The sequence below is a fragment of the Ammospiza caudacuta genome, chromosome 14 (assembly GCF_027887145.1).
Source record: "Ammospiza caudacuta isolate bAmmCau1 chromosome 14, bAmmCau1.pri, whole genome shotgun sequence".
NCBI classification, from domain to species: domain Eukaryota; kingdom Metazoa; phylum Chordata; class Aves; order Passeriformes; family Passerellidae; genus Ammospiza; species Ammospiza caudacuta.
In genome coordinates this window covers 4,507,710-4,520,024 of record NC_080606.1, presented here as the reverse complement: position 1 = coordinate 4,520,024, position 12,315 = coordinate 4,507,710, and the positions used below count along the sequence as shown (strand labels likewise).

Sequence of the window (12,315 nt, the reverse complement as noted above, 5' to 3'; positions counted from 1 at the left end):
CCCCGATCTCCTGTCCCCTCACAGTCCCACATGTCGCACCGCAGCCCCTCACTGCCCTTCCCTGTCACTCCCCTCACAGTCCCACCTGCGCCCCCTCACTGCCTGCCCCTGTCACTCCTCTCAGTCCCCCTGTCCCCACTTTGTCACTTCAGTGACAGCTGCCCGAAAGAGCAAGACTCCCCCACCCTCATGATACCCCACATGACCAGGAATGAGAATGTCTTTAAGGAGGTTTCTGGGGAAGAACAGCTAGTACAAAACATTACATTGAAAGGGAAAATTGTGGCCAGCCTCGCCCAGACAGTGAGAGCAGAGGGAGAGGGAAACCAGACCCCCAGGTGGCTGCAGAGGGGTCTTGGGGAGCAGCAGCCACTTGTGTGTTCCCCTGTGGTTGGCATCATCCACTCTTCTTCTTAATAGTGCCTGGTGCTTAACGAGACACACCTTTGGAACTGGGGGACACATCTCACTGGGGCTGAAACATGCCTTGGACACCTTCTCCAGGGGGGAAGAGCAGGACATCCTGCTATGGACATCCAGGGCTTATGGCCATCTGGATCCTGCATCAGCTCCAGGACTGAGTGGGTGCCACAAAAGGGCATCCATTCTGTTCTCCCTGCGGGAAAGAATGAGATGGGAGGAGGATTTAAATTAAGCCAGGGATTATATTAATACTGGCCTCAGTGATCTGTCAGAAGAGATGGGAAACAAGGAAAGCCTAGGGGGGTGAGGAGGGGGAGGGCAGCACAAGGGCCCAAGGTCGAGGCTGTCGGCAGTAGGGGACCAGGGCAGCCTGGGGAAAATGTGGGAGCTCCAGGAGTGTGCACAGCACTCCACAGCAGCTCCAGGGCAGAAGTGCAGGATGCTGCTGGTATCAGTGAGAGATGCAGCCTGCACCACCCACTGGGAGACCCCTCCAAACCAGTCCAGATGCCCATGCCAGCTCTGTCAGGACCATGCATTGCTGGAGTGAGCCTCTGAGCAGGGCACACTTGTCCCTGCCCAGTTCCCTTTGCCTGGCAGCCATTCAGTCCTGTTTGCCAGTATTTATTGATCAGGGATCTGATTTAGCATATAAGGGGTGAGCCCTGATCCCGAACAAGAAAGAGCCACCACGGCAGATGGTGCCACAGCCAAGGCAGCAGAGGCATGGTGCTCTGCTGCAGCACTGTGCCATGCTCTGCCTTCCTGCACCACCCCTGTCAGACCTGGCAGACACCTAATCCTCAGGGGAAGCTGCCTGCAGGCTTTAGGGGGGGGCAGCACATCCCTGCAGCTCAGCCAAAGATGCCACATGGCCAGTGACCCCAGCTGACCGTGCTCATGCTTGAGGGGCTCCCCTGTACCTCCAGGGTAATCTGTGGGTGCTGGCAGCTGGTGGAGTCACTTGCCTACCTGAGCACGGATGTGCCCGGTCTGATTTGGCTCCCAGCGGCGGTGCAGTCTGGTTGTCTTGCTGAGCTGGATAACAACCGGTTTGGCATCTGTGGTGGACACCAGTTACCCACCAAGCTGCTCTAGCACTCCCTTCCTCAGCAGATAGGGCAGGGAGAAAGTAGGATGGAAAAGAACTTGTGGGTCAAGATAAAGGCAGATTAATAAAGCTAAGGCTGCATGCAGAAGCTAAGGAAAGCAAAGGATTTATTCCCTACTTCCCATCAGCAGGTGATGTCCAGCTGCTTTCAGGGAAGTAGGGCTTAAGCACTCATAGTGGTTACTCTGAAAGACAGTTGCCTTCTTGTGCCTCTACAGCAATTATATTGGCAGCCTTCTTGGGATTTCCTCCTCTTAACAGCTCTCTTCCCTATCACATCTCATATATGGGCTTTCTGCTTAAAGCTGGGTTCACCATCCCACTGCCTCTTGTCCTCCCCTGCTCAGGCAAGAGGAGACAGAGTACAGCACATGCATCTGGGACTCACTCTCCCTCTGAGCAGGGCAGGAGGGGACTGACTTCTTGGGATGCCCCTGACAGCCAAGCACTGGCTTATAGGCACGAGGAGGGACAGATACTTCATCAAAGTTTTGGAGCCAATAAGGTGTTTTCATATCTGGATAATACATTGCTGCCAAGCTGCCAGAATGACACTGGGACACTCTGAATCACCTTCTTCCACACAGCATGTGTGCACTGAACAGCCTCTGGATTTCTGAAGACATCATCATTGTCTAGATCACTGTAGATGACCTCCAGCATTACTTAATTCTCTCAGGTGCTGGATGCCTTCACCTGTGCTGGTGCACTTTCCTGAGTAGTTCACAAGGTCTTCCCTGGATAGATATCTTACCCTCACACTTGAGAGGAGCTACCTGCAGAGACTGTAAATTGCTGCCACAAACTCCCAGTTGTTGATTAGTAGTTTTAAACAGCCCATGTAAGGGTGAACAGGGACCTCTTGAGCCTGCACAGCAAAGCCACCCACATCAGCCCTGGGTAAGGAGAGGGAGATGTATTCCCTGATCCTCTCCACAAGGCAGCTCCCCCAGCCGAGCAAGGCCATCAGTGCCACAGCAAAACACAGAGCCATGGTTTGTACTAACATGTTCCCAAAGCCCAGCAAAGTAAAGAGATAAGAAGTGCAGCCTACAAACACTGTGGCCCAACAGGAGCTGCCTACTTAGTAACTACTATGGCTAAAGCACACTTAGCACAAGTTAAGGAATGGGCTTATCTGGGCATGACCTTGTGCTGGTGGGAGCCTGCTGAGAGCAGCACTGCCCTGGTCCTATGGCCAGGCGGGGACCTCACCTGTGGGTTCTGAGCACCAGGGGATTTGTCTGGAGATGGGGACATGGCCCAGGAGCCATGTGCTGGGTGAGCAGTACCAGGGGGCTGCACTGGGTGAGCACTATCAGGGGGTTGCACTGGGGCAGGGACTCTGCAGGGCACAGGGCTCCTTCAGCATGAGAGGTTTTACTCCCCTGGCTCAGCTGCATCCCTGCCCAGAGGGGCTGCAGCACATGTGTGGCTGCTTGGCTCTCACTGCCAGCTCTGGGAGTTAGGGTGAACAACGGGAAGCTGGTGCCAAAGTGAGGAGCCCTGATCCAGCTTGGACCCCCTGCCAGCCCGTGGTCACACAATGCTGCCAGCTCATGCCTCGATTAATTCCTCACACGTCCCGTGCTGCAGCTGGGGCTTGGGCCTCTGCTTTTGTTGCAGCCCCGGTGCACGGCTCTGCAGCTGCTTCTCCAAGGCGTGTGCCCAGCAGCAGCTCCAGCCTGCGGCATTGCTCTGAAACAATTTCCAGCACAGGAACCCCCGGAGCAGTCCTGTCAGCCCTAGCCTTGGCCACCCCCATTTGCCCTGAGCAAGTTGTCAGGTACCCCGTCATCCATTTATCTCCCCAGGAAGGAGCTCCATAGGTGGAGCAAAGCTGGGGGAGAGGCATCATTCACCCCCTCTACCCAACCTGCCCTAAAAAAGTGACCTGTCTTGTTTTTGTGAGCTGGTCTGAGGCAGCAGGGAGGGGGACATGCCTGGGCTGCAGAGCTGCCTCAGACACAACACTGCAGGCAGGGGCTTGTCCCAGCTTCAGTGCAACCGCAGGCCTGGCACTGGCTGAGCCACGCACCACTGCCCTCACCTCCCCGCCCATCCCCTGCCCTTCCCAAGAACCCCTTGGCTGGTTTTTAGGGACATGTTAGATGACAGGGTGGCAGGGCAGGTATCACCATGGGAGGCAGCAGCAGACATAGTTCTACCCTGATATAGGTGCACAGACAGGATGGGCCTTTGGCAAACAGCACAAGGCATCTGTTGCAACATGCATATCTGCTGCCCATGGCTCCGGAGCTGGTTCCTGGAAAACTACAGAGGAGTCTGCCAGGCTGGGCAGGGGGGAGTTCAGCCTGTGCTGCCACGGACTCTGCTCTGGGATCCACAGGAAAGGCACACGGCAGCAGGGGCAGAGGAGGGGAACAGGGGGTATCCTGGCTGTCGTTTGGCAAGGAAAGTGCCTGGACAAAGGGATGGAGAGAAGCTGCTCCTGCTGTGGCTCTGGAGGTGCCTCTGCCCTGCTGGAGGTGATTCTGGGGAGAGTGCACACGGATCATATTCCCAAACTGATCCTCAGTTTGTACCCTGCACCCCACCCACGTGCTGAGCTCGTACCTGCACCATGCTGTGCTCAGCCTGGCCCCAGGTTCCCCCTGGGCAGCAGGAGAATCCCATGCAGGTTCATCCAGGCAGGTTTGGGGCTGTGGAACCACAGGAATGCCACCAGCACTGTGTGCCTGTGGGGCACACAGGCTTTGACAGACGACACTGATCTCTGCCCTGGCCAGACAGAGTGAGGTGACATTTCCTTACCCACGGTGGAAAGGCTTTGATTTTGTTTTTCCACCCCTCACATCATGAAGGTGTATGAGCAATCTCAGGCACCCCGGCAAACTCCTGCCAGCTGTGCCATGACTTGGGCATTGAGTGCATCCCTGCTGCCATCACTGCCATGGCTTTGAGCCCCCACCTTATTTCCTCCTCCACTTCCTGGGATGCCATACCCCAGCTGTTGGCTGTTGAGAGGAATAAATCACGGAGAGGGGGCTATGCATTGCGAACAGTGGAACAAAATGGCTTTTCATGCCATAATCCTTTGTAATAAAACACCAGAGGGGAGAAAGATGATAAACAATGTCTCCTGTGTGAGCCAGCTGCTTCCTAAAATAAAGCGCTCCTCTGCTCCGTCAGCTGCCCGGCTCGGGCGCAAGTGCGGGCGGTGTCGCAGCGGCCGGAGCCGCGTTCCCGCAGGAGCACATGCTGCCGCAGCCCGGCACGGCCCCTCCGGCCGCGGGAATCTGCAGAATGCGGCCGGGGGGGCCGGCAGCGAGCACCGAGCTCCGGCCGCGGGCAGGAGCGGGCTGGCAGCCCCCGAAGGGCTCGGCAGCCCCGGCGCCAGCAGCGCCTGTCGCCCGGGCGAGGCACGCAGCCCGGCTGCTGCCACCTGCGCCTCGGGCCGCCCCAGCCCCGGCACATGCGGGACAGCGCGGGCTGGTGACCCCCGGCTTTGTGCTGGGCTGGCAGCAGCCTGGCCCTGAGCAGGAAGCTCTGCGTGCTCCCGGTTCATCACTGCTCGTGCTGAGCCCTCCGTGGCAGGGGATGAGTAAGCTCCTGCTGGTAAACCTGACCTCCAGGGCATTATTTCAAGAGCAGCAATAACTTCTGCACTGCCGGGGAAGGTGCTGGGTTGTGCTGAGTGCGTGCAGCCCACAGGCCAGTTTGCCAGCACAGGTGTCCAAGGGTTTCTGGCTCGCTGTGTGGGTGCCTTTGTGGGTGCAAAGGGGCAGTGGCTTTCCCTCCCCATGGCCATGAGAGTTCTTCAGCACAGTGCTCCTCCCCACCACAGGATAGGGACAGCTTGTCTGTCCATCCTTCCCATGTCACCAAGTGGCCCCATCACACACAACTCTCACACACCATGGTAGCCTACTCTCCTTTGCCAAAGGACTGTGGTCACTAGCCCATACAACACTTTCATTTCCCCACTATTGCTCCCTCTTTTCTGCCTTCCTCTTTTACAGCCATGTGCTTCCTCTTTAACTATCTCCATGAACAGATCCTCCCCAAGAACTCCCAGCAGAGGTTTCCCCTGGCAGCTCATGCTTGCTGCCCCTTGTTCCCCTCTCAACCTCAGCCACCATGGGGTGGTTTGAGCTCTGTACTTGGCAATGTGTCTGTGCAGGCAGCAGAGACCTGGCAGGAAAAGGCCAACCCAAGTGTCACAGAGATGGTGACACGTTTTCCTCAGGCATGCAGGGAACAGGGAGGTGGGGGTGGGCAGGATCCACCCCTTGGGGAGCTGCAGCATTCACCTGTCTGTGCAGCCTGGTTTCACCTTATCCTGTTTGCTCTGGTCCCAAACACATATCTTAAAGGAGGTTTGCTCGGCCCATTTGCAGTTCAAGTTGAGGTTGGCAATTTCCTGCCATCCAGGAGCTGCCTTAGGCTTTGATCACTGACTGATCTTGGCTCTCACCACTTTCTGCTGCAGTTCTGGGAACTGCCAGACGGCGAGTGACAAAGGGAAAAAACCCTGGCTGCCAGAGTGCAGGAGCCTCCCTTGCCCTGGGTGAGTTGTGCCACAAACCAGTGTGGTGCTGTGGGACATCAGGAAGGTGCCACAGACTGGCAGGGAGCTGTGGGGCACAGAGCAGCCCAGTACAGGGCAATGCACAGGCTCACTCAGGCACCTCCTGCCAGAGATGGGGCTGTGATCCTCCACATGTGTGTGTTGGGCCAAATCCTCTCCTGTTGGAGTCAGAGAGGATGCAGCAGTGGCAGGGACAGACACTCAGCCACAAGCCCTGATCTGAATTCACCTCATGCTGCTGGTCACCAGGTATTTGCCCGAATTCCTCCTGATGGTGACTCAGCCTTCTCCTCCCTCCTCTGCATCTCATGGAGCGTGGGAGGAAACCGCCCCAAAGCAGCAGGATGGGCCCCAGATGGGAGAGAGGCATGGATTATATTCTCCTGGCATTGCCAAGAGGGGCTGACACGAGGAACTCACCTGGTGCCAGCAAGGGAAGGGTCACAGAGCCCTGCCAGGAAGGCCCAGCTCCTGGAATGTCACCCTCTGTGTGTGGGTGCCTGCTGGGGCAGTCCATGCCGCTCAAGCCACCACATTTCTAGGGGACATCAGTCTGGCAGGTGTCCTGGCCTCCCACAGCACTGGCAGCTGTGGGCCCATGTGTGCCAGGGTGAAAAGGTGAAGGTCTGGGATAGGGAGGGAAAGTGATGATGTAAAAGGCTTCTCTGTAATGGTTCTCCCCTTCCTGGCTCACGCTTTGCTGGCAACAGGGACATTTTGGACACTGGTTAGCCAAATAGGTAACTCTTTACCCTCAGTCTTGAGCACAGGGCATTTAGGCAATGTGTTCTGTGCACCATTCTGGCAGGAGTGTGGTTGGGAAAAGTGCCTGGACTGCCCTCACTTCAGGTGACCACAGGACATTGGCCATAAGACACACAGGGATGTGTTTGCTGGGGAGCTGCTCCCAGCTCCAGCTGATGTCCCTGGGTCCAGGCTGGGGTGACTTCCTTGGGGCACAGCCCCATGTCTGAATCTGTATTGCTACATGCTGGGGATGGCTGCAATGAAAAAGCAACCCAAACACAGATGCATCAACACCTCTATGGCTCCCCAGGATGCAGGGGGTGCCATGGCCACTTGCACAGACTCGGGGTCAATGCTGGAGCACTGCCAGCTCCTGGCACCAGCCACCCTGCCACATGCAGCAACCCACAGCCCTGGCCCTGGCTGCCAAACCAGCTGGTTCTGTGGGACTGGGGTGCCCAGCACCCCTGGCAGGCTCTGCTGCCTGTGTGCCCAGCACAGGCTGAGGGGGAAGTTATTGTAAGCACAGCAGTGCCAGGGAGGGGACACTCCTGCCGTGGCCTTGCAGACGTCCATGTGACTCAGGGAGAGATAAGTGCCCTGGTGCTTTTCCATGCCCGCAGAGGGGCCCGTTGCAGCATGTCACAGGGAGAGGCATGGGGCGGTGTCAGAGTAGCCAAGGTGCTCTGGGCACCCAGAGACCCCCCTATCCCCAAAAGCAGAACCGAGCAGGGGAGATCAGCCCTGACACTTTGTGTTTCTGTCCCAAAAGCTTCACTTGGTTCAACTCAGCCTCTGGCTCTCAGGGATGGGGAAAGGGTTCAGGCTGGCTTTACCTGCCTGCCTCTGCTCCATAAGAAAAACCACCCCTGAGCAGGGACACGTCACCCTGACAAACCACCCTGGCTGTTGGCACTGGGAAAACATTCCCATGTCCAGGATAGGGGTCTGTCCTGGGGACATCAGGGTGCTGAAGGGGCACAGCCACCCTTCCCAGTGCTCAGCCCAACAGAGCAGCAGCCCCAGCTGGGCCTCTGCATTGCTGGCCTCTGCCCTCACCCCATGGAAAACCCCACACGCGGCCCTGACAGCACACAAACACCAAACTCTTAACCTGCAGCTCTTTCAATTCTGCTTTTTAAGGGGTGAGGCAGTGGCAACCACAGAGGCAGTGTTATTTGCAGTCCTTGGCAGGCAGTGTGGGTGGAGGCACATAGATAGGCACCGTGTCCAGACAGGCACAACAGCCCCGTGTTTGTCCCCAGCTGACCAGGCTCGTGAGGAACACTGACCAAAGCTGTCAGCTGGCAAGTTTTGGCTAGTCTGCCTCCACTCCTCTGTAAGTGGGCTGGTGTGTTCAGTGACCCTGCAGGCCAGGTGGAGGTGAGGAAGCCCTGGCAGTAGCCAGGAAGGCTCAGCATAAACCTGGAGGCACTGTCAGAGCTCACCCACACTGTGCTGGCAGCCAACTGCAGGACCCAGGGATCTCCACACCTGCAAGGCAGGGCTGGGATCAGAGTACCCAAGGGATTTACTGCATTCAAACCCAACCCTACAGGGCTGCAAAAACCACCTGCAGTCAAAGGTAGGGGTGGAGGTTGGCTCAAGGGGAACAGAAGGGCAGTGCCATGCAGTGATGGGAAAACGGTGCTCCAAGATTTGGGTAGGCAGAGCTGGCCTGGCCACCACACCAGCAGGACCCAGGCTAGAATCACCACTGCCAGCATCCCCAGCCCTGCTGACAAGGCACCAGCCCAGCTCCACAAGGTTTTAGGCAGGGGACACCAAGTTTTCCAAGGCAAAAGGCTCAGCCCTCACATGGGCAGCGAGACCCAGGTTAGCCTCTGCTTTTAGATGCGCCAAGAAACCACAATGGTGGTGGAGCACAGTGGCCATAATCATGCCAGCAACACTCCCAGTTCCCCAGGAACAGATCCCCAAACACCAAACTGGATTCACCCTGCAGGGAACCATCCCACATCGCCCTCTGAGCAACACTGACCCTCCAGCACTGCTGCAGCACCAGGCACACCTCCCCACCCTCCACAGGGCAAGCCACGCTACAGCCAGAACCTTTGTCAGAAAAGAAGCCATGAGCCATAGGTAGATCATTACAATTTTTTATTTTATAATAAACTTCTCATTTTTTCCCCAAGGAAGACAAAAAACTGTGAGTGAGGCTACAGAACACTGTCAGTGAAGAATATGCAAGACAGACCCAGGCTGGAGGTGAGGCCAGAAAGGTTCCCCACTCCACCAGGCAAAAGGGGTCCATGCCCAGAAGCCTCCACAGCCCTTGCTCATCTCCCCACAGCATCAGAGCAAGATCAGTGCTGTCACAGGAGGCAGCTGAAGCAGCAGAGATGGCATCAGGTCAGGCTACTGATGGACTGAGAGGACCACGTTTTGTCCCCCCCACCTGCCAAAGCTGCCAGCAAAGTGGGACAGTGTGTTAGGTGATACAGCTGTTTTCTATACATGTACGTGATGTAAATTTAAAAAAACCCACATGATTCATTTCAAAGCAAAATAATTGAGTAGTCGCTCTTCCTGCCAGGCAATCTCTCTCTAGGAAGACTTCACACATTCCTTCTCCTGCTCAATGGCTGCAAGAGAATAGAGGCCCATTAGTATCTTGTGCTTTTTTTTTTTTTGTGAAAGCACGAACTGGAGAAGGTTTCAGAGGATTCACTCAGGCTCTGATGGCCAGTTTTGTGGTTTGATCCCAAGTGGGGTGGCTGAACAGTCAGTTTAGAAGATAACAAGCCACACGTGTGCGTGGCAGCTCGTCGGGCACCTGTCTGCGTCTGTCCGCAGCAAAGCGATGCCCCGAGGGATCAGTTTGGCACCACAGCCCTCCCCGAGTGTCCGTGCCCGCTGTCCCGGGCTGCACACACCTCTGCCCGCGGCTTTCCCCGGGCCGGAGCCCCGCCGCCCCGAACCGCCCCTGTCCCCCGGCGGTGAGAGCGGCCCCAAGGGCTCTGCCCCGCCAGCCCCCGCACTCACTCTCCTTGGAGGGCAGCGTGTTCTTCTCCTCCGTGTTGGTTTTCTTCAGCTTCTTCTTGTCGAATTTCTCCACCTCCGACAGGTCTGGTTTGTCGCACATTTTGCCTGCGAGACCCCCGCCGCAGTCAGCCGAGGATGGGGACGGGCAGACAAAGGCGGCCCCGGCCCCCCCCGGCCCCCGCCGCGGACAATAGCGCAGGGCGGGGCGCGCCGCCGCCCCGGGCACCGCGCCGCTTGCCGGGCCCGGGCAGCCGAGCGGGGCGGCCCCCGGTGCCCGCACACGCCGGGGAGCCCTCCCCGCAGCAGGCAGCCATGGCCCCCCGGGACCCGCCGCGCCCGCAGCCCCCGCCCCGGTGCACCTCGGCGAGTCCCTGCTGGCAGCAGCGCTGCGCGGGGCCCCCCTGCGCGGCCCGGCCCGTACCTGCGGCGCTGTACGGCGCGGTGCGCAGCGGATGCGATGTGCAGTTGGTGCCGGTGCCGAGCCCGATCCCGCTCCCTGCACGTCCAGGTGAGTCTGGAGCGCGCGACGCGCGGGGCGGAGCCTTTTATACCCCGGCCGCCGCCCAGCCCGCGCGCCCATTGGCTGCCCGCCCGCCGGGAAGCCGCGTGGCCCGCCAGGGGGCGGCCGCTCCCGCCGTGCCGCGCGACGGGGGCGCGAGCGGGACCGAGCGTGAGGGGCCTGAGGGAGCCGGGCGGGGAGGGGACAGAGAGAGAGGAGACGCCGAACGGGGGCTCACCGGGGACAGGGGCCACACACCCTCACAGCACACACGGACAGGCGGCACACAGACCCCGCACGCGCGGACACAGCTCCTGCTGCACCCCACACGGGCATGGCTCCCACTGCCCCTCCTGTGCGCACACGCACCTGGGTGCCAGGTGAGGGGCAGCAGGCTGGTCCCTTTGTGACCAGATGGCTCCACAGCCACTGTCCCAGCCTCAACCCCCCTCACCAGAAGCAGGTGCCCCACAGCAAGGGAGGCAGGTGTGGCCCATGTGTGTGTCCAGGGATGCTCCCACTGCTGAAGCAGAGCTTGAATAAAGCAAGCCTTGGGCTAAAGCCAGCACCCTGTTCTCACACCTGTGAGAGATGCTTGGCCACTGCCCAGTTCACATCTACACTGGCCACAGCACTTCCTGGGGAGGGCTGGTCACTAAAAAAGCAGCATGGGTGGACAAGAAGCTGACCATACTCACAAGCTCTTGCTTGGCTGCAGCAAGGCTGGGGAGCAGCCCAAACTGTGCACATGGGCTGGTGTGCAAGTGGAAGAAACACCTTTGGTGGTAAAAGCCAAGGGACAGTGCAGGCAGCCCATCTGATCCCAGCAGGAAGGACAGTGGCAGTCTGGGGGGCACTTGCATGCTGGCCTCCAGGATAGAGAGGGGGTAGAGGGCCAGGAAGGTCCTGTAGCTGCTGAAGGGAATGAGGGGAAAGGGAGGAGGCAAAAGAAGGAGTATCCTGACTGCAGATGAGGCTTGCAAAACCTTTCTGCAGAGATCTTGGTGCCATGGCGAACAGGAACCTATTACTGAGCACCAAGGGGTAGCAGCTCTGCTGCAGCAGCTCTCACCTCCACCTCCTCCTGGCCTGCCAACCTCTGGGTTTTGCTCAGGGCTTATTGGAGATTTTGCAGAGAAAATCCCCAGCAATCCGGAGGGAACACTTGCTTTGTGTTCTTTAGCAAGACCGACTGCCTTCTTGGCAGCAGGGAGCGGTGCTATCCAGCGACAGCAGGTCACGGCCGGAGGTGGCCCTGTGCCGCAAACCCCGAGGCACCTTCTCGCTCCTGCCACAATGTGGGCTCTGAACTCAACAAGAACCAAGAGCTGGCAAACGCTGAAAAGGCAAAGGCCAAGCAAGATCTAAGGCCAGGTTGCTCCTCCAAGAGGAGTCTGGATGAGAAGCAGCCTCCCGTTCCTGTGCTGGGGGGAGGGAGAGGCTGCAGGCACAGCTCCAGGCCAGGCTGCTCTGATTTGGCGGTGCAGCCCCAGGCAGGGCCAGATTTGGAGCTGCAATCCCAGGAAGGGCTGCCTTCATGAGCATCCTTCAAACCCACCCTGCAGAGCCTGCATCACACAGCCCAGCCCCAGTGAGAAAAGGCTCATCTTTCCTGCACAGCCAGCGAGAGCCAAAACATCCATTCAGTATCAAAATGAACGCAGGCAACCCATTTTGCCTTCATGCAAATAGTCAGACGAGTGTTTTACCATGTGTTTACTCTCTGGCCGTGCTCACCTTCCCCTCAGCTTCCCCCTTTGCTTGCCTGTTCTCCACATGCTTCTCTTTGTGGATGCTGCAGTCTGACGTAGCTTTTGTCCCTGGCAGGCAGCGAGTGCAAACGAACCTGAACCCCACCCTGCCTGTGCACAGCCCCTCACCAGCAGCAGCTGCACCCAAAAACCTGCTCACCATCCCCCCAGCACATCAGCTGCACCCAGCACTGGCAAGGCACAGCCCCTGGACAATGTGCTACAT

General features: G+C 58.2%; 1 protein-coding gene across 1 annotated transcript; it reads right to left on the bottom strand.

Moving 5' to 3' along the window:
- Window positions 1-8,937: 8,937 nt before the first annotated feature.
- LOC131564035 (thymosin beta-15A homolog) lies at window positions 8,938-10,370 on the bottom strand. Its single transcript, XM_058814293.1, has 3 exons — window positions 10,261-10,370; window positions 9,840-9,944; window positions 8,938-9,439 (listed from the first exon to the last, which is right to left on the bottom strand). Exons 2-3 carry the CDS (start codon window positions 9,937-9,939, stop codon window positions 9,402-9,404), a joined length of 138 nt encoding a protein of 45 aa, XP_058670276.1. The 5' UTR covers window positions 9,940-9,944; window positions 10,261-10,370; the 3' UTR covers window positions 8,938-9,401.
- Between the last annotated feature and the right edge of the window lie 1,945 nt (window positions 10,371-12,315).

Coding starts and splice junctions, on each gene's coding strand:
- LOC131564035 (XM_058814293.1), bottom strand. CDS start 9,939: ATGTGCGACAAACCAGACCTGTCGGAGGTGGAGAAATTCGACAAGAAG. Junction 9,440..9,839: donor CACGCTGCCCTCCAAGGAGA/GTGAGTGCGGGG, acceptor ATTCTCTTGCAG/CCATTGAGCAGGAGAAGGAA.